We start from the raw sequence: 27,500 nt of genomic DNA, 5'->3' as shown, positions 1-27,500 counted from the left end.
TATATATATATATATGTATATATATATATATGTATATATATATATATATATATGTATGTATATATATATATATATATGTATGTATATATATATATATGTATATATATATATATATATGTATGTATATATATATATATGTATGTATATATATATATATGTATGTATATATATATATATGTATATATATATATATGTATATATATATATGTATATATATATATATATATATGTATATATATGTATATATATATATATATATGTATATATATATATATATATATGTATATATATATATATATATATATGTATATATATATATATATATATGTATATATATATATATATATGTATATATATAAATTCAAATGGGTAACAAAGAGTCTTTTCCCTACATTCCTTACAAGGGGGAGTGTGACATAACCAGACATACAATGTGATTCAGGTGGATACATCACACATTATGCCAGGTCTACAATGGAAATGTTCAGCTCAAAACAACCCTTGAAGCTAGGGCCGTGGACCACCTTTTATTTTTATGCCACTGTTATGATTAGTGGTAGGATCCTTAACTCTTTCGGCATCCCAGATGCACAAGTTCTGAGTATCCTGGGTTAAGTTTTGCAGCCAGTTGGAAAGAGGACATCCTCTCGCCTAAGAATTAGTCTCCTAGCAAGTCCCAGTGGCTATCATAATGTTTTGTCAGTAAGCCAGCGCAGGGAGGAGTAGGCGGTTACCTGCCAGTTACCGACAAGGAACTTCCACCTGGTTTTTGACACCATGATATTTTTTTCATTCTTGTATTCCAACTTTGCGGTAATTTTCCTTTGTAAGGGACTCAGGTTTGTATAGTAATGAAAAATTACAAATTACCTCCTAATTTGTCATTTGTTCCAACACTGAGTACTTACCTCGAACTACTTTCTTAGGAGTATCTGGGATCTCCTCCCATCGGACCAGAATTTTGTGTAGTTTACCCTACTCCCGTTTTCTATGAGGGGTAATCTCTGGTGGAGTGATACGCGCTCAGAGACGACCCGGGGTCAGAGAGCATGCTTGCTCAGGTCTCGATCTTCAGTAAGTTTTTAGTCGCGTCGGAGTTAACATCCCGACGCTTTCCCTTAACCCAGTGCGACCCTTTGTGTCTCACGCGGTTCCCACGTGGTCCCTTTGTGTGCTTCCCTATCCTTTCCCTCTGTGTTCCTTTGTCTCGCGGTGTCTTTCTAGTGCGTTATGGAGCATCCCCGTCGTTGCCCTGGGCCTGTGGCCGGTAAATCGTGTGGCGCTTTCCTCTCTAAGCCCGAAGTTCACCCGCACTCCTTGTGTTCTTCGTGTAGGGCAGTAGGGGATTCAGCATATGAATCTTCATTTGTGTTGGATAACAGGGGAGGGTGGGCTCTGGCACCCTAGCAGTACCATCCAAACTCGGCTGAATCCCTCGTCAGGCTGGGAGGAGCGAAGAGAGGAAAAGTTCCCTTTTGTTCCTTTTTCAGATGTTGCTACTCCCCAAAATTATGGGAAGTGCCTTGGCAAATAGATAGAATAGTAGAATAGATAGATAATTTTTCATGCATTTCTAATTGTATAAAAAGTATTTGTAATGTTCAATTTTTGCTCCTTAGTAGCCTTCAGAAATCTGTTTAACCCAGGAAGTACTAATATTGTCGTCTTAATGTTCTCTTTGGCACTGACCTTCTATGAGTTTTCAGCTTCTTTCTTTTTCACATAACTAGTTGAAGTTTCAAACTTTATATGCTGTGACTTGAAGTATTTCTTTATTATTGATTTTGCATCTTTCAGCTTTCCAAATACACAGTAGTCTGTATTTTTTCATCATACTATATTTACTACCAGATCAAAGCGTGCGAGTGATAAGAAATCCAGTGAAGCACAAGGGTCTCAAGAATCTAATAAGAATGACAGAGCATCCACCAAAAAAGATAAGGGGCCAAGTCGTAGCAGTAGAGAGCCTAGTAGAGGGGACAGAAGCTCCAGCAGAAAAACAGAAAAGGATTCATCCACTAGCCGCAGCAACAAGCCATCAAGTCGTAGTAAAGGGGCGTCTGAGAGGAATCCTTCGAGGGAAGACAAGTCATCAAAAAGCCAAGGAAGAAGCAAGGACCGCAGCAGACCGCTTGAAAGTAAAAAAAGTATGGACAATTTTTTTGTTAACTGATCTATGCTTTAAAGGAATAAAATGAGTTCCCAACTATTGCCCTCATGTTTCTAGAGATAGGCTTCTTGTTCTTTTAAAAATGCATCATAATTATAGCTTGCTTGGTATGAATGGTAGAATTTGTATGCTATAAGACTAATATTCATAGTGGTTAGGTAACACACACCAGGAAATGTTGAAAATCTGTGTATAAATTCTGCCCCCATTAATGCCACTCCCAGTGTGTGTATTTCTTTTTATAACTTTAAAAAACTTGATAGGAAAAACATAAAAATACTATTCTTAGTTACATGACATCAAATGTAGGAAAGCACTCAGTTATATAACACCGACTATAGAACAGTGCCTGATAGAAGAGACAAAAAGCTTTTATGCAAGGGCTTGGAAATTCATTTACATAAGTCTCAACTTTACCCTGGTATTTAAAGTGTGTGCACTGTGTTGTATTTGGACTTACAATATATAACTTGATACTACCATTTCCTTTCAGTTAAGGTGCATTCCCTATGAAAGTGAATGCTCCCTAACTGAAAATACAGTACATAAAAGTATATTTATATAAAACAGGGGAGAGTAATATGAGACTGATACTGTACGTAATGCATTGCGGAATAATGGCATTTTGTAATTTCTTAAAAGGCAGTTTTCTGTATTTGGAGTTTATATAATTGTGAGTCCTCTCTTGAATTTTATGTCATGTAACTTGGAATCCCGAAATGCATAAAATCTTACTTGATTTAGTTTCTGCCCCTTCCTAGGAATAATCAAATTCACGATTGTCAAACCTGTGACTGTTAAGGGTTGATTGTACTGCAGTAGAAATTGTATTTTGCCTGTTAATGATGAAAAATATTTATCTGGTTTCCAGGTGATAGTACGTCGTCTGACCGACGTGAGGCAAGTAAGGAAAAACCAACTAAGAGTAGTAAAGACTCGAGTAAATCAAAATCAGTTGACAAATCTGATATAAAAAAGTCATCCCGAAGTGATAGTGAAAAAGTTAAAGATAAAAGCAAGTCATCCAAGGGAGAAAGTAAAGAGAAATCAAATGAAGAAAGCTCTAACCAGAAAAGTTCACGGTCTAGAGGTAAATCTGCCAAGCGCAGTACATCTCGAAAAGAAGAGTCTTTGATAGAAGATAGAGGTAAGATTGATATCTGTGGCTGTCATGTTTCTTTTGATTTTTATGAGAAAATATCAAGGTGCTAGAATACAAGTGCCATTTTATGATTAGGATACAAGGATAACTCTCATGTTATTTCAGACTCGGGTGTTGAGGGTCTAGGTATTCAAGGATCGATTATTAGACAAAGTCCAAAGGACAGCAAGAGGTTGAGGCTGTGGAACAGAACCAGAATAGTCTTGAAACTATGGAATCAGGTAGTGTAATTGGTTTTATTGTCTTTCATAATTAGTGGAAGAATTACCCTGTCTCTTGAGTGCTTAATTATGTGTTATAAGGTTATAATTGTATTTTTTTCATAGAATAAAGGGATTCTAACAGAGGAAAAACCTATTTTTTTAGGAGATGCTCTGTGGTCTCCAAAGGCTAGTACAGGGAATATAATACGATATAAATACCAAAGAAATATTGTTTCCTCTGCTCTAGGGCCAGTGTACTTTTATCAATGTACAAAGCATAGACTCAGTGTGTATAAGTGAGACTTTTGAGTTCAGGTGCTCTTGAACTCAGCACAGCACCTCCAATCGTAATACTAGGCAGGCAGTTAATTCTAATAGCCAGGCCTTCTCCATCACGAGGCTCAATACTACGCAGTACTCTAGAAGTTTTATTCCAGCTGTGACCAAGTTGTGGAATGATCTTCCTAATCGGGTGGTTGAATCAGTAGAACTTCAAAAGTTCAAAGTTGGAGCAAATGCTTTTTTGTTGACCAGGCGGACATAGTCTTTTTATAGTTTATTTATGACATATTTGTTTTTGATGTTGATAGTTTATTATATGACATGTCTGTATTGACGTTGTTTCTTATTTTAGAATGATTTATGGTTAATTTGTTCTCTTCATTTATTTATTTCCTTATTTCCTTTCCTCACTGGGCTATTTTTCCCTGTTGGAGCCCCTGGGCTTATAGCATCTTGCTTTTCCAACTAGGGTTGTAGCTTGGATAGTAATAATAATAATAATAATAATAATAACACTCTGCTATGGGTGACATCATTATTACATCATCATTGCATAGCTGAAATAATCAACACTACAGCTGGAGACATTTTACCTGTGCATCAACTTGCACCCAGCTGCCATCTATCATTTCCAAGTGAGAATCCATTGCCCCACTCCTGTGCACATGGCTAGGGAGAGTCCTGGAGACCATGCAGAACCTCCACAAAAAGATTTTTCCTGTGGTCAAACCCCATTTTGGGGGTTAATGTGGCATTTGGTCTCCTAGTATTAATACCAGAGCATTAACCTGTTAAGTATCATCTACATATTGTTAAGTTTACTGTGATTTACTCAGTACTGCCTTCAACGTGATATTATGTTTATGACTAAGTGCACATGTCAAGTTGTCATCCCAATCTTAGTACATTTACTCTTATAAAAAGTTTAGGAACACCATTTGGCAACACTCAGTACACGTAAGTTGTAAATGGAAGGTAATAAGTGGCCTGGCAATGTTTTCCAGTCAGGCACTTGACAATTAAAGGCTTACTTTTTTTCTGTATGCTTCAAGCATTTTTCATAATAATTCAATTTTTTTTTTCTTTTACAATGGGCTCTCTAAAGAGGAAGCATATTTCTTCAAGAGGAATTGAATGATTTCTAGAAGCCTCAGATATTGATAATACTCTGGATGAGGAGAGCTTTAGCACTCAATCCTCCAGTGATAAAGAGATTGAAAGAGCTAATTTACTTTATGATACCAAGTGATGATAACTTTTCATTGCCCCGTGAATGGACGAGAGAGAGAGAGAGAGAGAGAGAGAGAGAGAGAGAGAGAGAGAGAGAGAGAGAGAGAGAGAGAGAGAGACCCCCCTTTTGCTTCTGTTGCTGATCCTGGTGGGAAATTTATGGGTGTAGATAAAAAAAACTTGTAAGAATACTTTGATGATGAATAGTGTAATGATGCAAAAGCAACAGTGTCATGGGGGGGACACGCTTAACTGGGTAATTGAGTAGACTCGTTCACCATTGAGGACAACTACACATATTTGTATAGATAAGGAGAAAACCTAGCAAGTCTACTCTCACCTCATAAGGGATGACTCCAAGGAACAGTGGATGCTTGTCATCACATTTCCGCTGAAGGACCTGACCAAATTGGTCCCTTTTTCCGAGTTACTCTTGGAGGGGGCCCAAAGAAGCCAAGTACTACACATGAATGTTGTAATGTTTGGATTTCTTTCAGGTTGTGCATAATGAAGCCCCTAGGCCCAGACTACTCTGTAAAGCTCTGGATATCTTTAAATTGCATACTGTATTAGCAAAAAAACTTTACTGAAGAAGCAATATTTCTCAAATCTTCTGTTTTATGGAGGGAGACAGGATCAGCTTTTTATAATTATAAAGGTTATTGGAATATGGATAGCCCCTGTTGAAAGAATCTTGTTGGTTAGTGTATCCTGAGGACATGGATCGCTTGAGAGTGTAATTATAGGGTAAACACAGTATGGACATTACTATTTCCTGACTATAAAAGTCTGAGTATAAATCTGATGCCTTCTCTGAAGAGGCTTTTCTATTTTTGTCTAAAGAAATAGGAGGCCTGGGTCAGGATTAGAAGAAGACCTAGAATATGGGGATGAACTTCTGTTCTCTCCTAAAGGCTGCAATTTCACCGACTATTGCTTCTGAGGCTAAAGAGGTAAAAAATCTGGATTTTTGCAATAGTTCATTAAGAGAGATTGAGGAATTATTTAACTTAGCCAGAGACCAAGATACAGCAGTTATTGGTGGATAGCCTATGCAAAGCAAAAGACTGGTTGATCTTAAGAAACATGTATAAGTCTACATCCACACCAAAAGTTTGGTTGAGAGGTTCTGTTTATGCTGTTTTATGAACAGATAGTTGATAGCTGGTGCTTCCTATCCTCAAAGAGGTGGACCAAAAAGAAAGCAAAGAAGTCTGGGGTATCTTTCAAAGTGGCCTATTCCTTAGAGAGGCCATCCAAGCTTTCCATTGGTGCACTATTGGAACCACCTAGGTACTGGAGTGTTTTCTTTGCCTGGGCTCAAGATAATCAGTGCAGTGGTTAAACTTGAAACTGTCACAGAACTGGTTCTATATTCTATCTGCTGTTAGAAAACCCTTAGTGGGATAAATTTCTTTGTCAGTCTCATTTCCAGCAATTCCATATGATTGTTGTTAAACTTCAACCCATGGAGGTTATCCAGTACATCAGACATAGAGGATTTTTAGTGGAAGTAGGCAGAGCTATTATATAACTTCTGCCAACAAAGTGGAACTAGTTCTTTAGTTAATAACAAATTTTCTTCATTTTATGGGGTGTCACAAGAGCCTGCCAGTTTTGGCCATTAGGGACTACAAGTTTGCTCTTTCTCATATGTTTGAGCTTAATGGACTGAACAGTTTTTCCTAACTAGGGTGTCATTCTAGTTTTGAAGAACCTCACTAAGCATCCATATGAAAATATTATTTTCAATATTAAACTTACCCGATAATCATGTAGCTGTCAACTCCGTTGCCCGACAGAATTCTACGGAAGGGATACGCCAGCTATCACTATACTAGAAGGGGGTGTACTCACCAGCGCCACCTGTGGCCAGGTACTGCAGTACTTCTTGTTGACACCACCTCAATTTTTCCTCTGTCGTGCTTCCGGCAAGACGTTCTGGGATACGCTTATAATTTTGGAGTATTGTTCACGGCTTTTGGTGAAGTATTTCTCTAAGATTTCAGCTTTCGCTATACTGGAAACCTTTCTATTAGCTTAGATAGCTTTTATTTGGTTTTGATTAATGGTTAACGATCTTTTTGCTTGATTTGGAATCCCCCTTGACTAGCTCTTTGATTCAAGATGTCTGACCTTTCACAAGCCCCACCCCACAGACGATGTAGGTCTTGTAATAGGCGTATTCCGAAGGCCTCGGTTGATCCTCACACCGCTTGTTCTGACTGTAGGGAAAGACCCTGTCAGTTGGAAGATCGATGTGAGGAATGCGCCGGACTTTCGGAACTTGAATTTGTTCGATTCCTTAAATATTCAACCAAGTTAGAGAGAGAGAGAGTTAGGAGGAGTTCTTCTCGCTCTTCGCTTTTTTCCTCACCTCATGATCCTCAACCTTTTCCTCCCCCTGTAGTGGCTACCCCCGAACCTACTATTTGTGCTCAACCTGATATGTCCGATGTTTTGCGTGCCATTCAGGCTTTAGGTGACAAAGTGGAATCGGTGGTTAGTGACCATAAGTCTCTTATGGCAGAAGTCAAAGAACTTAAGGTCAAAAGTGCAGTGGGAGGTGATAGTGCCAGTGCTGTGCCAAGTGCTAGTGTCAGTGCGGTGCCAAGTGCTAGTGTCAGTGTCAGTGTTGTGCGTGAGGGTACTTCTGTGCGTGCCAGTCGTCCTCCCAGTCCGGGACCTCTTGCAAGCTCCCAAGCCCAGGGGAGAAGCAATGTCGAAGGGCAAAAGGGTTCGGCAGGCCTTGATCGGCGCACAGAAGTATCCTCGGTGGTTGCGGGCGTGTCTTACAGAGACCGTCACTCCCACCCGCAGACGATTGAGCCCTTATTTTCCTCGTCTGCAGAAGAAATGTCGGGGAGAAAACGCTGGACTCAGGTCTCAAGACCTCTCAAACGCAAAGTCCAGACCTCAAGAGTTCTACAACCTGGTTGCAGTCATTGGATTAGCTCTGACTCTCCGCAGTCATCAGGTGACTGCACACCTCCTAAAAGAGGTAAGGTGATGCCGCAACAGACCTCATCTTCTGTTAAGGCTTTGCCTCAGCAGACCTTAGCGTCTGTTGACCCCAAGATGACTTTGCTGCAGTCCATGCAGTCACAGCTTGCGGTCTTAATGCGTGAGTTTCAGGCTGAGAAGGTTACACCTCCTCCTGTGAGCGCTCCGCCTCATCGCAGTCCAGTCTGCCAGGCGTACGAAGTTGAGGTTCCTCAGGCTACCTTACCGCGTTCTGAGTTGCCAGTTACCAGCGGTGTGCAGCAACCTCCGCCTTCCTTAAGGCAACCTCAGCAATGGGAGCAGGAGTCTTATGCCTTACTTCCTCCGCTTCCTCTTGCGGTTAAACCAGCGAGGCAACAACCTCTTGAGGTACGACAACCTCTTCCATCCATGAGGCAGCCACCTCAGCACTCGCTGCAGCGACCTCAACCCTCCTCAAGGCGAGAGCCTCAACTCCTAAGGCTAGCACCTCAGGAACCTCAACTCGCGAGACAGGAACTGCGTTCTGCGCAGCCGCTACCTCAACTCTCGCAGCTCACACCTCAGGAACCTCAACTCGTTCCTCAGGAACCTGCTACTGCGCATCCGCAACCCTTACAGCAAGCGCAACTCTTGAGACAAGAAACTCATGCTAGGAGTCAGCCACCTCAACCCATGCGCCTACCTTCCTCTACTCTTCTTGACCAGTCTTTGCAGCCTGAACCTCAGGTTTTAACTCAGCAACAGAGACTTGAGGATGAAACCACAAGTGTTTATGCACCCGCTTGTTCAGATTCTGCTGTTCAGCATACCGCTGTTACTTTACCTCTCACTTCGCTACACTCTGGTGATGAGGTTTCTGAGGAGGAAGCTGCACACCTAGATCCCTCTTCGGACGTGGAAGAACCCAAGTCTTCTCCTCTACCCATTGACTTTCGTAAGGTCCTGGCTCTTTTCAGAGAGGTATACCCGGACCATTTTGTTTCTGCTACCCCCCGCTCTCCTCCATCTGAGTTTTCGCTGGGCATGCAACCTGTTAAGTCAACCTATACTAAGCTCGTCTTTGCTAGGTCCTCTAAGAGAGCTTTAAGAATATTAGGGGATTGGTTGCAGTCCAAACAGCAACTAGGGAAGACTTCCTTTATGTTCCCACCTACTAAGCTCACTTCTAAGGCGGGCGTATGGTATGCCACAGGAGAGGAACCAGGCTTGGGAGTCCCTGCCTCTGCCCAGGCTGACTTCTCAAGTTTGGTCGACTCTCCTCGTAGATTAGCAATGAGGCGCTCTAAGGTCTGCTGGACCTTTTCCGACTTAGACCACTTCTTAAAGGGTGTATTTCGTGCCTTTGAGATTTTCAATTTTCTCGACTGGTGCCTGGGGGCCTTGAGCAAGAAGACCTCCCCTGCGGACAAGGACTCAGCCATGCTTTTAATGTCCTGCATGGATAAAGCAATTCGGGATGGGTCTGGCGAGCTTGCATCAATGTTTGTTTCAGGAGTTCTTAAGAAGAAAAGGGAGCAACTTTGCACCTTTCTTTCTTCCAGCATCACACCTTGTCAAAGGTCTCAACTCCTTTTTGCTCCGCTTTCTAAGTTCTTGTTCCCCGAAGAGCTTATCAAGGATTTGTCTGCGGCCATGATTCAGAAGGACACTCATGATCTTGTGGCCTCTTCAGCTCGTAAGGCTAAGATTGCTCCCTCAGTTCCCAGGACTTACCGCACCCCAGTGGCTGATACTCCTGCTACAAGGTTTATTCCGCCCTTTCGTGGCAGAGCCCCCAGCCGAGGAAGCTCCCGTCCAGACTCTTCCAGGAGCAGGTCTAGGAAAGGTCCCAAGACTTCAAAAGGCAAACACTGACTCTCCTCCTCTCCAGACAGCAGTAGGAGCCAGACTCAAGACCTTCTGGCAAGCTTGGGAAAGAAGAGGTGCAGACGCCCAGTCTGTCAGGTGGCTAAGGGAGGGTTACAGGATACCATTCTGCCGCAAACCCCCTCTGACCACTTCTCCCATCAACCTCTCTCCCAACTACAAGGAAAAGGACAAGAGGCTAGCGTTATACCAGGAGGTGTCGCTCCTGTTACAGAAGAAGGCAGTGGTTATAGTCCGGGACCATCAATCCCCGGGCTTCTACAACCGTCTCTTTCTGGTGGCCAAGAAGACAGGAGGTTGGAGACCGGTGCTGGACGTCAGCGCGCTCAATGCTTATGTCACCAAGCAGACGTTCACTATGGAGACAACGAAGTCGGTCCTAGCATCGGTCAGGCAGGAGGACTGGATGGTCTCGTTGGATCTGAAAGACGCTTACTTTCACGTTCCTATTCATCCAGACTCCCAACCTTTCCTGAGATTCGTTTTTGGAAAGGTTGTGTACCAATTCCAAGCCCTGTGTTTTGGCCTAAGCACAGCTCCTATGGTGTTTACGCATCTGATGAGGAATATTGCAAAATTCCTCCACTTATCGGACATCAGAGCCTCCCTTTATTTAGACGACTGGCTATTGAGAGCCTCCACGAGTCGTCGCTGTCTGGAGAGTCTCAACTGGACTTTGGACTTGATCAAGGAACTGGGTCTTTTAGTCAACTTAGAAAAGTCCCAGCTCATTCCCTCCCAATCCATAGTTTACCTGGGAATGGAGATTCGGAGTCAGGATTTTCGGGCTTTTCCATCGGCCCCAAGGATAAGCCAAGCCCTAGATTGCATCCTGAGCATGCTGAAGAGGAACAGTTGCTCGGTGAGACAGTGGATGAGTCTCACAGGGACCCTGTCATCGTTAGCCCTGTTCGTAGAGTTAGGGAGACTCCACCTCCGCCCCCTCCAATTCCATCTAGCAGCTCATTGGGACAAGGATTTGACGCTCGAAGTAGTCTCTATTCCTGTCACCAAAGAGATGAAGACCACTCTCTTGTGGTGGAAGACCAACCTCCTTCTCAAGGAGGGCCTATCGTTAGCGATTCAGACCCCCAATCTTCATCTCTTCTCGGATGCATCAGACTCGGGCTGGGGCGCGACCTTGAACGGACAGGAATGCTCGGGAACATGGAACAGGGAACAGGAAACGCTCCACATCAACTGCAAGGAGCTGCTGGCAGTTCATATGGCCCTAATGAACTTCAAGTCCCTCCTGCTAGGCAAGGTGGTGGAGGTGAACTCCGACAACACCACAGCCTTGGCTTACATCTCCAAGCAGGGAGGGACCCATTCGAGGAACCTGTACAAGATAGCAAGGGACCTCCTCATTTGGTCAAGAAGTCTAAACCTCACTCTAGTAACGAGGTTCATTCAGGGCAACATGAACGTCTCAGCAGATCGCCTAAGCAGAAAAGATCAAGTCATCCCCACGGAATGGACCCTTCACAAGAGCGTGTGCAACAAACTTTCGACCTTGTGGGGTCAGCCTACGATAGATCTGTTTGCCACCTCCATGACCAAGAGGCTTCCTTTGTACTGTTCCCCAGTTCCAGACCCAGCAGCAGTTCATGTGGATGCTTTTCTGCTGAATTGGTCCCATCTCGACCTTTACGCATTCCCACCGTTCAAGATCATCAACAGAGTCATTCAGAAGTTCGTCTCGCACGAAGGGACACGGCTGACACTGGTTGCTCCCCTTTGGCCTGCAAGAGAATGGTTCACAGAGGTACTACAATGGCTGGTCGACGTCCCCAGGACTCTCCCTCTAAGAGTGGACCTTCTACGTCAACCTCACGTAGACAAGGTACACCCAAACCTCCACGCTCTTCGTCTGACTGCCTTCAGACTGTCGAAAGATTCGCTAGAGCTAGAGGGTTTTCGAAGGAGGCAGCCAGAGCGATTGCCAGAGCAAGGAGGGTATCCACTCGTAGAGTCTACCAATCCAAGTGGGAAGTCTTCCGAAGCTGGTGTAGAGCCAATGCAGTTTCCTCTACCAATACCTCTGTAACCCAAATAGCTGACTTCCTATTACATCTAAGGAATGAGAGATCCCTTTCGGCTCCTACGATTAAAGGGTACAGAAGTATGTTGGCTTCAGTTCTCCGCCACAGAGGTTTGGACCTTTCTTCCAACAAGGACCTTCAAGACATCCTTAAATCTTTCGAGACTTCTAAAGAACGTCGTTTACCCACTCCAGGCTGGAATCTAGACGTAGTCTTAAGGTTCCTTATGTCTCCTAGGTTCGAACCTCTCCAGTCAGCTTCCTTCAAGGACCTTACCCTCAAGACTCTTTTCCTCGTCGGCCTTGCAACAGCTAAAAGAGTTAGTGAGGTTCACGCCTTCAGCAAGAACATTGGGTTCACATCCGAATCTGCAACATGTTCTTTACAGCTCGGATTTTTAGCTAAGAATGAACTTCCTTCACGTCCTTGGCCTAGATCGTTTGAAATTCCTAGCCTTTCCAACATGGTGGGTAACGAGCTAGAAAGAGTTCTTTGCCCTGTCAGAGCTCTGAAATATTATCTTAATAGGTCAAAACCTATACGAGGACAGTCAGAAGCCTTATGGTGTGCAATCAAGAAACCTTCGATGCCCATGTCCAAAAACGGAGTTTCGTATTATATAAGGCTTATGATTAGAGAAGCCCATTCTCACATGAAGGATGAAGACCTTGCTTTGCTGAAGGTAAGGACCCACGAAGTGAGAGCCGTAGCCACTTCGATGGCCTTTAATAAGAACCGTTCTCTGCAGAGCATTATGGATGCAACTTATTGGAGGAGCAAGTCAGTGTTTGCATCATTTTATCTTAAAGATGTCCAGTCTCTTTACGAGAACTGCTACACCCTGGGACCATTCGTAGCAGCGAGTGCAGTAGTAGGTGAGGGCTCAGCCACTACATTCCCTTAATCCCATAACCTTTTTTAACCTTTCTCTTGAATGCTTTTATTGTTGTTTTTTGGGTTGTTACGGTAGGCTAAGAAGCCTTCCGCATCCTTTTTTGATTTGGCGGGTGGTCAATTCATTCTTGAGAAGCGCCTGGGTTAGAGGTTGTGTAGAGGTCCTTTAGTATGGGTTGCAGCCCTGTATACTTTAGCACCTTAGAGTTGATTCAGCCTCCTAAGAGGAACGCTGCGCTCAGTAAGGAAGACGAACTTATTAAAGGCAGAGTAACGGTTCAAGTCGACTTCCTTACCAGGTACTTATTATTTCATTGTTATTCTGAATAACTGATTATATGAAATACGGGATACTTAGCTATCATTTAGTCATGTACACTGGTTTTCACCCACCCCCCTGGGTGTGAATCAGCTACATGATTATCGGGTAAGTTTAATATTGAAAAATGTTATTTTCATTAGTAAAATAAATTTTTGAATATACTTACCCGATAATCATGATTTAATTGACCCACCCTTCCTCCCCATAGAGAACCAGTGGACCGAGGAAAAATTGAGGTGGTGTCAACAAGAAGTACTGCAGTACCTGGCCACAGGTGGCGCTGGTGAGTACACCCCCTTCTAGTATAGTGATAGCTGGCGTATCCCTTCCGTAGAATTCTGTCGGGCAACGGAGTTGACAGCTACATGATTATCGGGTAAGTATATTCAAAAATTTATTTTACTAATGAAAATAACATATTAGAACAGGTTTTTAAGTTTCATGGTCTTTGGTAAAGTCACCTTTAATAAAATATGGAATTCTTTGGCATAGTGGTTTTCAGCAGATTGTGGAAAAGGCAATCTTTGGGTAGCCTGGGTAATGACTGGACCATTCCACAGCATCATTTGCTTTCTCAAAGAGGATCTCCTTTTTTCAGCAAGGTTGATACATCTAGATATTTCATTCACTAGTCATTCCAGTAAGCAAGTTTCAGATAACAAAATCTTATTTTGGTAGAAGTTATTTTTAGGGCCTATAGCAATGTGATGGATGGTTAGACTTTACAATTCTAATTTCTTGTACACAAAATCTGAACTCCCTCTATTTTCGTTTTTTAATCTAACTTGGATAACAACACTTATTTAGACACTTATTTATTAGGGTTAATAGTTTAAACACTTAGACTTCCCAGATTACTTGCTACCAAGTGCTTTCTCTTTCCCGATCCATATGAAGGATTACTGGGCACATCTGCAAGCTTTTTGTTTTACATCACAAGGACTATTTCATGCCCACATGACTAACTGTTCCTATCCAGAGTTTTGGGTTCCTTTTTAATCTTCTTCCTATGGATTCCTATTGAGCTTGTAGGTTATAAACATAAATTTTTGGACATTCAATAGCTAGAACCTTCCTTCTAAATAGCAATTAAAGGGAGATATTTGGGTTGATTTTTCGATAAAATAAAGCCGTTTCATGAGGCACAATTTTATCCCACACAAATTCATCTCATAAACTTCCTGTAGTCCTTGTGCAGAAGAGATACTGTACTAAAAAATGAGACAGTTGACTACTGTGAACTATTAGATCTAGGTGTCATGTGCACAGACTATCTAGCTTTAATACCATAAATTAGGGCTATATAAAGATGTGTTTGTATGAAAAAATCATATTCTCTGTGTTGTACTTCATTTTGTGTCTGGTCTTTTATTTTCATTGACTTTCTTTCTACTGTGAGATCCAGGTGTCATAGACACAAACCTTTTAAAATCCTTCTTCTGTCTGGTAAAATAGAAGACTACTATTCATGAATTGAAGACCATAATTGAGGGCTTTATAAGGATAATAGGTTTGTATAAAAAATAATTTTGTCATACCTCATTATCTGGTAAAGATCTTATTATTGTCATAGGCTGCTGATTTTGAACGTGAGAACTATCTTTTTTGTACTGTAATTTGAAATATTTATTTTGGTCACTAGTAAAAGGTCATAGAATATTTCCTTAAAATATCATCAAGGTTGATATTTTATATCAATGTTAGTATTTTGATTACATGTCTGCTCATCACCTATGGCATTCATTTTATCGACTTTGTAAATAAAACTGTATTTCTGTAGTACAGTACAAAATACTCACTAAAATCTCAAGTTGTACCAAAATTTATTGCTTTTTACTAAAAATTTTGATGAATTATTTTAAAGAAAATTTTAAGCTTTGTTCATGTAAAACGTATATAGGAATTAATAATAGAGTAAATTATTGTCAAAATATACTTACCTTTACCATGAAATTCCAGGAATTTCTATGTCAACGCCTCGAGATTTAAGCGGTGACGAGGCTGAAATTGAAGAATCAATATCATCCAAGATGGTAGAGGTTGATGAGGTAGCAGAAGAGGGTCTTCAGGACGATGATGAAGCTATGATAGATGACAGTGCGTCTCAAGATCCTTTCATGGATGAATCATTCCCAGACGACTTACATTATCAGAACGCCTTGGGTGTACCTGCTTCCCTTGTTTCTCATAGTGATATACCTAGAGATAATGATGAAGAAAATACTAAGGATATTGAAGAATCTATAGAGGAGCAGACCGCTGACAATGATGTGATGCCGAAGGAAAATGGTATTAAGGAACCTGAAGTTGAGGAACCTAATGTTGAAGAACCTGGTATTGAAGAAGACTATTATGAAGATGAATTTGAGGTAGAGTTTACTGGTTTTATTAACTTACCATAATTTATTATTATCATTATTATTATTATTACTATTATTATTATTATTATTATTATTATTATTATTATTATTATTATAATTATTATTATAATACAATTTTACTAAAGAATAATAAATATATTAATAATGCAATAATAATTATTATTATTATTACAATAATTATTATTTTGATGACTACAGTATCACCTTTTAGTCACATTCCTAATGATTTTGATGTGCAAGCCTTTCAATCCTATACTAAAGTTTTAAAAAATTTTCTTAACTTCTAATTTCCCCTCCAAAACTACTTTTACACCTTTGGTTTTTTATTGGTTATTTTCATACATGAGAGTTTTTTATCATCACTTTTTTTAATCATTTTTCTGTTCTATACAGTCTAGATATCAAATTTTAAATGTAATTTGTATTTTTCCTAACTATACAAACCAGAGTCCTTTATAAGAGTATAATATCAGCGAAACTGGAATTTGGCTATTGAAATTTATAAGGAAGTGTCGATAGTTACTGGCGGGCAGCGGAAAGCTCAGCCCCTCTCTGCCAACTCGCTGAGTAGCTACTTTGACCTTCACCTAGGGTTTGCAGACTTGAAGGACTCTTTTGTATACATTGTAAGGAATGACTTTTAAGAATATGTGATTTGTTTTTAAATGAATACAAACCCTTGTCTTTTGATAGGAGACATCCTTAAGTCAGAGCAAGTACCTTTAACCAAACTGGCTTGTTTAAAGTCCTAGGATATACACACGTCCTTAGGAGCAGGAGTGTTGATTCCAATCCACTTCCCTATGACCTGAAATTATGGTGATAGGTCTAGGTTTCTGTCATAGACAGACAGTCATGGAGGAACATATATCCCAAGGTTGTTTTGATATAAGGCTGAAATGAAGTGATGGGTTTACCTTACTATTCATCTCCCTCTTGTCAGGAGGATGGGAGAAAAGCACTTCTATCTTAACCTAAAATAGAACAGTAACTCAGTACAGTAGCTTACCTGTGACAAGATCTGATCCAGTGACATAACGGTTCGACCACTGAACTCCAAAGAAGGAGAAGATAAAGAGGAAAGAAGGCCAGATAGTCTTACTTTCATCCTAGACTAACATCACAACCTCTATCTTAGATATGATGCCTCTTGTCCCGTGAGGGCGCTAGGTATACTATATCACCTGTTGAGCTTCTACCATAAGTCCTAAAGAAAACTTACCAAGTAACTGATTTTGTGCATTCCCATAAATAGTGGGCTTTGAAGGTTGTCTGGCATTTCTAGTCTCCAGCCTTCAAGACTTGGCCCACTTACAGGTCTTCCCTAAAGGCTAACGGGTCACTTCTGTATGACCACGAGCCTGTGCTAATTCCTGCAGCTTACTTACTGCCAGTTTGTGATGTGTTAATAGTCTCTCAAAGCCAGGAGTTGCTGGTTTTGGAGATCTTTTTTATCCTGCCTTAGCTGATGAAGAGGTTCTGTAGTCGTGGTCTGAAGGGTTAAGTCCTTTTCAGTTAGTGTCTTAGTGGCCTCACAGGGCAAAGAAGTAAATCATCCAGATTGTTGGTTGCTTCCCTAAGTGAGATGATGGAGAAATATTTAAACCTTTTATCATTTACAGTTGGATTTTGAGTTTTCTCCCCAAGCTCTGTATCAAAGGAGAGCTAGACCTTTCTCTACTATTGGGAATAACTAAGTAGATACGATAAGCCTTGCAGCTCTCCCGATGCCTTCGTGGAGGCCAGGGCTAGTAAAAAGACTATCTTGAGAGTTAAGCCTTTGTTGGACACCTGCCTTAAAGTTTCATAGGAAGCCCTTTTCAAGGACCTTGGAACTTTGGTCACATTTCTCGCTGGGGGTTTGAGTTCTCTTGTAAGGCAGGACTGCTCAAAGTTCTTCATGACTGTAGTTAACTTCCAAGACAAGGACAGGTCTATGCCTCTCAGTTTGAAGACTTGGCTCAAGGCAGAATGATAGTCCTTCATTGCTGAGACTGAGAGGAACTTCTTCTCATGGAGAAACACAAGGAATTCTGCAGTCGGTTGAATATAGGCTCCAAGAGACGTATCACTCATTTTGTCCAGTAGACTACTGTGGAAGACTTTCGAAGGTATCCAGACATCTGCTTTGCTGTGCCTCGCAAAAAGCCTTTTGCCCCTAATAGATGCTAAATAGCTTTCACCTGTGAAGTGACGGTTATGTTGACGAGTTGTGGTGTCTGGAGGGGGGCTGGTAGAGCAAGTTGGGCCAAATGGGTAGCTCTTAGATCCTTGGTCAGAAGCATTAGAAGGTACTGTACTGGTACCATTCTGCTCGGGGTCACTTGGGAGCCCACTAACGTCATCTTGAGGTTTTGGATAGACAGCATCCTTTTTACCATCCATCGAAGCCAGGTAAATGGCGGAAAAACATAGGACGTCTAGGCTGTCCCACAGATGTTCAAATGCGTTTTCTAATGCCCCTACCTAATCCAAAACTGGTGATTAGTAAATCGGGGGCATCCTGTTAAGTCTTGTCATAAAGAGTTCAATCATTGTGGAACCCCGTAAAGTCGAGAAGCTCCTCGCCACTTGGGGATGAAGGGATTCTCTGATCCGACCACTTATCCCTTTCAACTTAAGGTGTCAGTGAACACGTTCCTTTAACTGGGAATGATTCTCCGAGACAACTTGACTGGTGTTCAGTACCCACTTGTGAGCCTACATCAACAAGTTACAGAGAGTCTGTGAAACAATACTTCCTTGTTTGTTGATGTGTGCCATTACAGTAGAGGTGTCTCTCATCAGTGGCCTATCAGGTTCTGCTGGAATGACAACAGCATATTGGAAAAAGGAAGTAGTTCTGGAGAAGGACACTCCAAAAGAGTTCTTTTGAAGAGACGCTCATCCCTCAGCCACCAATCTAGGACCTCACTTCCTGTTCCACAGGAAGTATCTGATGGGGTGGGTCTCTGATTTTCAGTGTCTCTTCAAACACCATTAAATTGATCACTGATGTAGATGGATGTGATGGATGAGTTTCTCTGTCTGGTCTTAAGTCATTCCTTGATACAGAGCAAGATTAAATGTTAGGGAATGTTTTAAAGTAAAGTTTATCTTTTTATCTTTAAGATTTGAATGATGTAATTAGGGTTTTGCGATTACAACTGTCCTGACTCCTGTTGAGTGTGGTAATCAACAATGTGACTTACAGGTAATATTCATCAAAATAGATGTAATTTTAATAATGAATTATGTAATTTTGATACTGAAATGTAAGCCACATTGTCCTTCTTTCCTCCCCATTCCAAGTGGTATTTTGTATTTACATAAAGGTTCATGCTGTAGTTTGAAAATACATAGGGAATGTTGGTATTTCTGGATCATCTGGTATGGCAGTCTAGCACATGTCCAGAAGCTCAACCGGTGCTATTCCATGCTTAATGGTCTCGCAGGGAAAGTAGAAATATTGAGATACAATGGCAAATTTAATAATGCATCTTCAGTTCTTTTTCAGGTTGCATATCATAATAATAATTGTAAACTGCACAATTCTTGTGGATACTTAGTCTCACCACTTGTACTTACGCTTTGCAGGATTACGAATCAGATTTTGAAAATGATACAGGTTCTGGAAATGAAGATGAAGACTCATCATCATCATCCACATCAACACCAGCATCTTCGTCTTCACCGTCATCATTGTCATCATCATCTGAAGAAAGTGATGAAGAAACTAGAGATCCTGATTTGGAGGCAGTGCTTCAAGCTATGAAGAAAGAAAATAATTTTTCTTATCCATTGGAACGTGTTTATACATTTGATGATCCCACACAAGATGAAAGACCACTTTCTCCAGTAATAGAAGAAAAGAAAGGTAGCTATGTACAGTGTATGATTGGTTTAAGTAAGATCTAACTTGTGACTCAATTTGTGTTCTCTAATATTACTGTGTTTCTGTTTGGGGTTGTTGCCACCAGTGCACCACAAGCAATTCATATTAGGTATTACTTAAGGTTCTTTGAGGCGTCCATTTGACCCCATGGCTGCACCTACATTTTAGGCTTGTTCTTACAGTTGTTCCCATTTCCTTTCTTCCATCCTAATGTCCAAAACTCTTAACTTTAACCTCATTACAATTGTGGATTTGCCCCAGTTTGATCCCTTGCCCAAATTCAATAAATGGATGTATAACATTACTGCGACCTCTTTGATAAATGTTATCATAATGTGTTTATACTTATGTAAATAATATTCCTTATTCTTTTTATCGTTTCAGTGAGTAGACCATTTCTGAATATGTGATTATTATAATTAACAGTGTACTTTACTTCAAAATGAGACAACTTAGGGATAAAGTTTAATTGAGGGAAGACATGGAATCATTATGAAGACCATGAACTTTGGATGTTGCCAGATATTTCCATAAAAACAATAATCACACATACAAGATTTTTTGAAGGTCAGAAACTTGAATTATGTAAAAACTGATGTTCAAAACCAGTATAAGTCCCTTAAAGTTGCACCTTAAATAGTACTGAACTATTTTGCAATACTGTATCTTTCAGTCCTGCAGCATTGCTGTTTGCCTTTTACTTTTCACCCAACTTATCCTTTTACCCTTTTCCTTTTCACTGTATGTGTACTATCAAATCTTGGTGCAAGCCTCATGTAATTTTAAAATAAGAAGAAATGTTTTATATTGCTGTCTTACTCATAAGTTACATAACAAGTTATGTTGTTATTGAAGCAGCTCAAATTTGGTCTGTTGATTTTTTAAATTGGTAAGAAAAATATCCATGAAAATTGAGTTTGTATTTTTGAAACAAGCAATTATATTTCACATTCCTGCTTTTCATACTTTTCAGAAGTGGTACAAGATACAGCATCTAAATCAGCACCTCAACCTCAGGAAAAACCAAATACCAATGTCCAGAGACCAAAAACGTCCCGAACCTTTGTAAATTTTGCCGTTGCCAAGAAAAGACAAGAAGCAGCACATGTAAGTTTCAATAGTATATTAATCAATTTTAATAGAGGACGAAACCAATGTAGGAGTGTGCAAATTGTCTTGTATTTCTCAGTAACTTTGTCAGTACATTAGAAGATCATTTTTGATTGAGATAAGAAAGTTTTTTGGTGTATACTCATTTTTAGTATAGAAATTCATAGTGTAAGTATAACCTTGTTAAAGTAAATTTCCTGTTATGTTTTTTATTCTAACTAAAGGCATGAATAGGCATATGTTTTATTGAGTCAGTATCTGCATAATGTACTTATTCTTTGTGTAATCATCCTTGTTGGAGAAGCTCATACCTCACGGGTGACTCCTTGAGCGATTTATCAAGTGGTGTTACTTCAGTGGTGTTTGAAGGATTACTGGTTGACCTTCAGGGATATGCAAGCCTTTGGGAATCTTTTTCTATGAAAGATGAAACCACATGGTCCATTTTTTTTTCCCCCTTCTGAGTGATAACTATAGTCTTGGGGATCAGAGAGTACTCTTTCTCTCCAATTACTTTGAGGAGGTAGTTTTCATCTTTCCAGAATTGTATGATATAAATTATGGGGCCAAGCATTAGCTTATTAAGATTAAGTGAATGGATTTTGAACAGTTTTATATCTAGCTATTAGTTTATTAAGTAATTCTAGCAAGTAATTTTCTGTCAGTGCTTCTCTTTCTTGTGACATTATTCAGTAGAGAACAATCAATCGTCATACTCAATATTCAGTCTGAGCTTCTTTATATAGTACAGTATTCTTGCATTATATATGAATTCATCTTGCATAATTCCATTCATGAATCATGTCCTGTTATAGGATATTAAATTTATAATTTAGCTCACCTTGTATTTTTAGTTTGTGTATTTTTTATAATTTGTTTGGACTAGATTTTATCACTGAAAGCAATATTAATGAGAGTAGCTGTTAGATTGCTGATTTATTTTGTCATAAAGGCATAACTGAAAGTGATTATTTCTTTATTTCAGGCTCATTCAAAAATGAATAGTCGTGGTCGTATATTATTGAGCATGATTCAGCTAGATACAGTTAGTGTAGATCTTCTGACACTAGCACCAGTGTCTTATGAAGCTTACATATCTAGCTTTGGACATTCAAACAGACAACAGGTAAGTTATTTCTGTGACTTTTTAAACATCAGATGGAAAACTCGTAAACGAAAAGGGTAAACTGCTTTTATCTATTTACTTTTGGTCGATTAAGAAGTCTTTAAGATATCTTTTTATTTAAATCTTTTCTTTGATCCAAGGGCTTTACCTTATAGATAATTAAAAGTGATTTATCAGAGGGTATGTTCAGTGTTGCCATTCTTGCTATCGAGTAATGTGTATCGGTTATCTCCATGATATTCATACCTGATCATTAGGCATATGTCCATTTTCTTAATCTAGCTAATAATACAGGATGCCTTAAAAAGAGAGCATGATATAGAACATGGTTTTTAGTTAAATTTTAATCTAGTTTTGAAAACATGCATAGCAAAAGTCTTTTGATTTTAAAATGCTGTTGCACTTTCTGTATAGCTTGCAAGATTTATATTTATTTTACTATTGTATGAGTTTTTTTTTCTTTTACCATAAACTTCAATTCCCACTTTGACCTATCTATTTCAAATATTCTAGTTGTGTCTGCAATTCGTTTGTAATGGTGTATGTCCAACATTCAAGATTTGTTGAATAATTTTATAAATAAATAGTTCCTTTAAATCACACTTAATGTTATTGTAGGCTACAAAACATCCATAATGATTTCATGTTACTGTGAAGTAAATCCATCAAGATATTAAGGTGTGATATTTCGTATAACTAGGTTAATGTTCAGACAAATGAAGATGCTCTGAGCGAAGAAATCCAAACAGAACCTATTGTAACGCGCAACAAATGGACGCAGAAGCCTGTGCACATTACTATTGGTGAAGACAATGTACTTCCAGGACCCGAAGATTATATGGGTGTTGGAGGAGATATGGGCCCTTTGACATTCACAGGAGCTTCAAGTAGAACATCTGGCACGTCTCGTCTCACGTCCTTCCTTACTTCAGCATCTCAGGTACAATATGATGGTTACTCAGTTAAAAGACATATATGATTTAATGGTTTTATATAAATTTTTTTCAGTGCATGGTAATATATATTCTCACAATGGTTTTTAGTATCTGAATAAGTTGCTGACTCTATTGAATTTTACTTGATTAGATTATTTTAACTCCAGTAACTTAGAATCAATATACCTCATGTTAAGTTGTTTTTCAATATTAATCTTACCCGATGATCATGTAGCTGTCAACTCTGTTGCCCGACAGAAATCTACGGTCGGGATATGCCAGCGATCGCTATACAGGTGGGGGTGTACACAACAGCGCCATCTGTGAGCAGGTACTCAAGTACTTCTTGTCAACAAGAACTCAATTTTTCCTCTGTCGTGCCTCCGGCTAGACCTACTTGGATACGCTGTTGATTCTGGAGTTATTGTTCACGATTTGGTGATGTATTTGCTCTAGAGTTTAGCCTTCGCTATTCAGGAAGCTTTATCATTAGCTTAGCAAGCTTTTGGAATTAATTCGATTTAATTATGGTGACGAAGAGAGTATGGACTCTCTTTCACTTTTAAATGGCCGACCCTTCCCTTAGACGGAAGTGTTGGTGTCGAAGAGAGTACAGACTCTCTTTCATTTTTTTGAGGCCTCTTCGATTAACTTTCCTTTTATTATAAACTTATAAAAATTATTTTTTTATGTTTGTTTATATGCGACCTTTCCTAATAGTAGGCGGTCCTTACTTGGAACCGAAGTTAATTAACATTGAGCTCGTCATATCGTTTTTCCTGTTAAGAATTTATGCTATTTTAATTTTAATGTTTTTGAAAGAATTTCTTTGATAAGTCTCGTACTGTTTTCAAAGTTGAACTAACGTTTTTTTAGTCTCCGCAGTTGTTGACGTTCAGAACGTTCAACTTGCGCTCTATCGTTACGATAGAGAGAGAGTCTATCACGGTGTCACGTTACAGTAAGAGTAAACCGATTCTAGCGTTTCGTTCATTCTTGCTTAGCTTAAATGGTTTTAATTCTATAAAGGAACTTTTTATTTGGAAAACCTTTCAGTTTTTTTTCCTTTAACAATATGTTTTAACGATATATATAATTGGGCTCATCTCTCAGGTTCTAAGTCAAGAGAGAGAGAGAGAGAGAGATAGAGACGGAGGGAGAGAGAGGAGGATAAACGTTTCGTTCAAGCGGGTAACGTTGTTCTCGTTTTTTTGCTCTTCTCCCTAGTCGATATAGGGGAAGAAGGTAAAACGTTTCTAGAGTTTTATTCTTGTTCCCAGGCTTTATGCGGTGAGAGATTTTAAACGTAGTTTATTTGATCTAGTGTTTAGTCTCTTTTCCAGCCACTGAATTCTTTATCTTTCATTATGTTTTTCTGTTACATTGTAATACTGTTTTCGCAATTACTACCTTTTAATGAAGGATAGGATTGCGTGTTTCAGGTACAAACCACTTAAAGTTTCGAGTTCAGTGAAATAAGTGCAAACAGAAAATCAAAAGTGATAAAGTGATATGCGCAAAGTGTTACAGTGTTGCGTTCGAGGGTTCGTCTGTTCGTGCCAGTTGTTCACCTAGTCTGATACCTCTTACAAGCTCCCAAGCCCAGGGGAGAAGTAATGTCGAAGGACTTATGGGTTCCTCAGGCCTTGATCGACGAACAGACGTTTCCCTCTGTGGTTTCGGGTGTATCTACACACGTTGCCGACGTGATCACCCCACCTACACAAAGACGAGAGAGCCCATTTATTCCTCGTCTGCGGAAGAGGTTTCTCGCAGAAACCATGGACCAAATCTTGCAGCTTTTAAGTGCAAGTCGGTCCCTTCCGCGCAAGTCCAACGGCCTAGGTGTAGCCACTGGGTCAGTTCGGACTCGCTGCAGTACGACAACTGCACACCTCCTAAGAGAGGCTAGGTGGTACCGCAACAGGCAGTAACTCCGTCTGTTGCCGCACCAGCTGTTTTAGACCCTCAGTCACAACGGACAGTAGCTCCGTTTGTTGTTGTCTTTCATAGACCCTAGTGGTCCATGCTGCAGACTATACAGTCTCAGCTTGCTCCTTCATGCAGGAGTATCATGCTGGAAGGTTGACAATGCAGCCTGTTAACCTACAACCCGCCGAGGTTGTGCGCTCAGCAGATACTGCGGCTGCCTGCTCCCACCCTCCACCTGTGAGAGCTCCACCACCGATGCGCAGTCCACCCTGCCAGACGCATGTTCTTGCTGCACCATCTGCTAACATGCGTGAGCTACCGCATCAGCAGTGGGAAGGTTCTGTAGAGCTGCCGGGTTCCAGCACTATGCGGCTTTCTCCGCAGCCCATGCAGCATGCTCTGCATACCTTACAGCATGCTCTGCATACCTTACAGCATGCTCTGCATACCTTACAGCATGCTCTGCATACCTTACAGCATGCTCTGCATTCCTTACAGCATGCTCTACATACCTTACAGCATGCTCTGCATACCTTACAGCATGCTCTGCATACCTTACAGCATGCTCTGCATACCTTACAGCATGCTCTGCATACCATACCGCATGCTCCTCAACCCACCGCAGCCCCTCCCACGCACCAGCACTCTGCTTTTGTTGTTGCCAGCTCCCACACTCCGACTGCGGAGAAGGTTGACGATGCACCCGTGGGCCTACACCTCCCACGGTTGTGCGCCCGGCATGGCTTCCTGCTCTCACACTCTTGTTGTGAGAGCTCCTCCACCCATGCACAGTCAACCCTGCCAGATGTATGATGACTCCCACACACAGAGCACTCCGTTGCCGTGCGGGAGCTACCACAAGCTGCCGTGTTTTGACACGGTGTGTCAGCCTCCGCAACACACTGTGGTTACCGCCACTCGCCAGCAGCAAACTAGTCAGGCAGGAGTTGAGGCTTCCCCACACAACTTTGGTTGTTGCCAACTCACAAACTGTCATGCAGTTACATGACGTTGCCTTCTGGTCTGCTACTTATACACCAGTGCTGTATGTCCTCATGCTACTGTTGTGGTTGACAGTTCAGTTTTTGACAGTTCACAGACTGTCAAGCAGTTTCATAACGTTGCCTTCTGGTCTGCTGCTTTTGCACCAGTGAAACCCTCACTGAGAGAACTTAGCTTTTCTCGGATATGGTTCCTGTAGATGAGAAAGTGCTGTTCTCCCTCCTTCTGATATTCCCTTGAGGACTCTGTCATTTGGAGAGGAGCCTTAAGCTGCTTAGCCTCCTATGGACTTTTATTTAAGCATAACATGCTTCCAGGGAGGGTAAATGGTTCCGCTTCAGTCGATAACCCCGTCTGTTGCCACACCTGCTCCCATAGACCTTGAGCTTTGTTGCAAGACATGCAGTCCAAGCTTAGTCTTTGATAGAGGATTTTTTTACGGAGTCAGTGTGTCACTGGGAAGACGTTCAACAACCAGCAGAGGTGACTTGTTGTGACGCAGTGCGGCAACCTCAGCAACCCGATAAGGAGTTGTCTGTACTACCCAGACAGTCTAGACAGTTTCGGGTTGTCGCTGTACTTCCTCGCTTCCCCATGGTTGACAGTTCACAGACTGTGCAGCAGTACCATGATCTTGTGTCCGGCTCCGTCAGACGACTGGCTTTTAAGAGCTCCCACAAGTCGTCGCTGTCTGGAGAATCTCAGATGGACTATGGATCTGACCAAGGAACTTGGCCTCCTGGTCAATTTAGAGAAGTCCCAGCTCGTCCCATCCCAGACCATTGTCTACCTGGGTATGGAGATTCAGAGTCGAGCTTTTCGGGCTTTTCCGTCGGCCCCAAGGATCAACCAAGCCCTAGAATGCATCCAGAGCATGCTGAGAAGGAACCGATGCTCAGTCAGGCAGTGGATGAGTCTAACAGGGACACTTTCATCGCTGGCCCTGTTCATCGAGTTAGGGAGACTCCACCTCCGCCCCCTTCAGTATCATCTAGCTGCTCACTGGATAAAGGACATGACGCTAGAGACGGTCTCAGTTCCTGTTTCCGAAGAGATGAGGTCTACTCTAACGTGGTGGAAGAACAGCTTTCTTCTCAAGGAAGGTCTACCTTTGGCTGTTCAGAACCCCGACCGCCGTCTCTTCTCGGACGCATCAGACACGGGCTGGGGTGCGACATTGGACGGACAGGAATGCTTGGGAACATGGAATCAGGAGCAAAGGACACTTCACATCAATTGCAAGGAGTTGTTGGCGGTTCATCTGGCCTTGATAAACTTCAAGTCCCTCCAGCTAAACAAGGTGGTGGAGGTGAACTCCGACAACACCACAGCCTTGGCTTACATCTCCAAGCAGGGAGGGACTCATTCGAGGAAGTTGTTCGAGATCGCAAGGGACCTCCTCATCTGGTCAAAAGATCGAAAGCTCACGCTGGTAACGAGGTTCATTCAGGGCGATATGAATGTCATGGCAGATCGCCTCAGCCGGAAGGGTCAGGTCATCCCCACAGAGTGGACCCTTCACAGAATGTTTGCAGCAGACTTTGGCCCCTGTGGGGTCAGCCAACCATAGATCTGTTCGCTACCTCGATGACCTAGAGGCTCCCGTTGTATTGTTCTCCGATTCCAGACCCAGCAGCAGTTCACGTGGATGCTTTTCTGCTAGATTGGTCCCATCTCGACCTGTATGCATTCCCGCCGTTCAAGATTGTCAACAGGGTACTTCAGAAGTTCGCCTCTCACAAAGGGACACGGGTGACGTTGGTTGCTCCCCTCTGGCCCGCGAGAGAATGGTTCACAGAGGTACTGCAATGGCTGGTCGACATTCCCAGGACTCTTCCTCTAAGAGTGGACCTTCTACGTCAACCTCACGTAAAGAAGGTACACCCTAACCTCCACGCTCTTCGTCTGACTGCCTTCAGACTATCGAAAGACTCTCAAGAGCTAGAGGCTTTTTGAAGGAGGCAGCCAGAGCGATTGCCAGAGC

General features: G+C 41.3%; 1 protein-coding gene across 1 annotated transcript in view; it reads left to right on the top strand.

Annotated features, from left to right (window-relative positions):
- Positions 1-27,500, top strand: part of LOC137644796 (cytoplasmic dynein 2 intermediate chain 1-like) — a 71,823-nt gene that overhangs the window by 12,435 nt on the left and 31,888 nt on the right. Inside the window, exons 3-10 of the mRNA XM_068377693.1 lie at positions 1,852-2,147; positions 3,042-3,317; positions 3,494-3,553; positions 15,116-15,525; positions 19,114-19,393; positions 20,385-20,518; positions 21,507-21,647; positions 22,348-22,587. Of these exons, the coding sequence (XP_068233794.1) occupies positions 1,852-2,147; positions 3,042-3,317; positions 3,494-3,553; positions 15,116-15,525; positions 19,114-19,393; positions 20,385-20,518; positions 21,507-21,647; positions 22,348-22,587 (1,837 nt within the window). The remainder of the gene's footprint in view (positions 1-1,851; positions 2,148-3,041; positions 3,318-3,493; positions 3,554-15,115; positions 15,526-19,113; positions 19,394-20,384; positions 20,519-21,506; positions 21,648-22,347; positions 22,588-27,500) is intronic.

This window comes from Palaemon carinicauda, chromosome 8 (genome assembly GCF_036898095.1).
Source record: "Palaemon carinicauda isolate YSFRI2023 chromosome 8, ASM3689809v2, whole genome shotgun sequence".
NCBI lineage: Eukaryota > Metazoa > Arthropoda > Malacostraca > Decapoda > Palaemonidae > Palaemon > Palaemon carinicauda.
The sequence above is the reverse complement of the archived record's forward strand: the minus strand, read 5'-3'. Positions and strand labels throughout refer to the sequence as shown.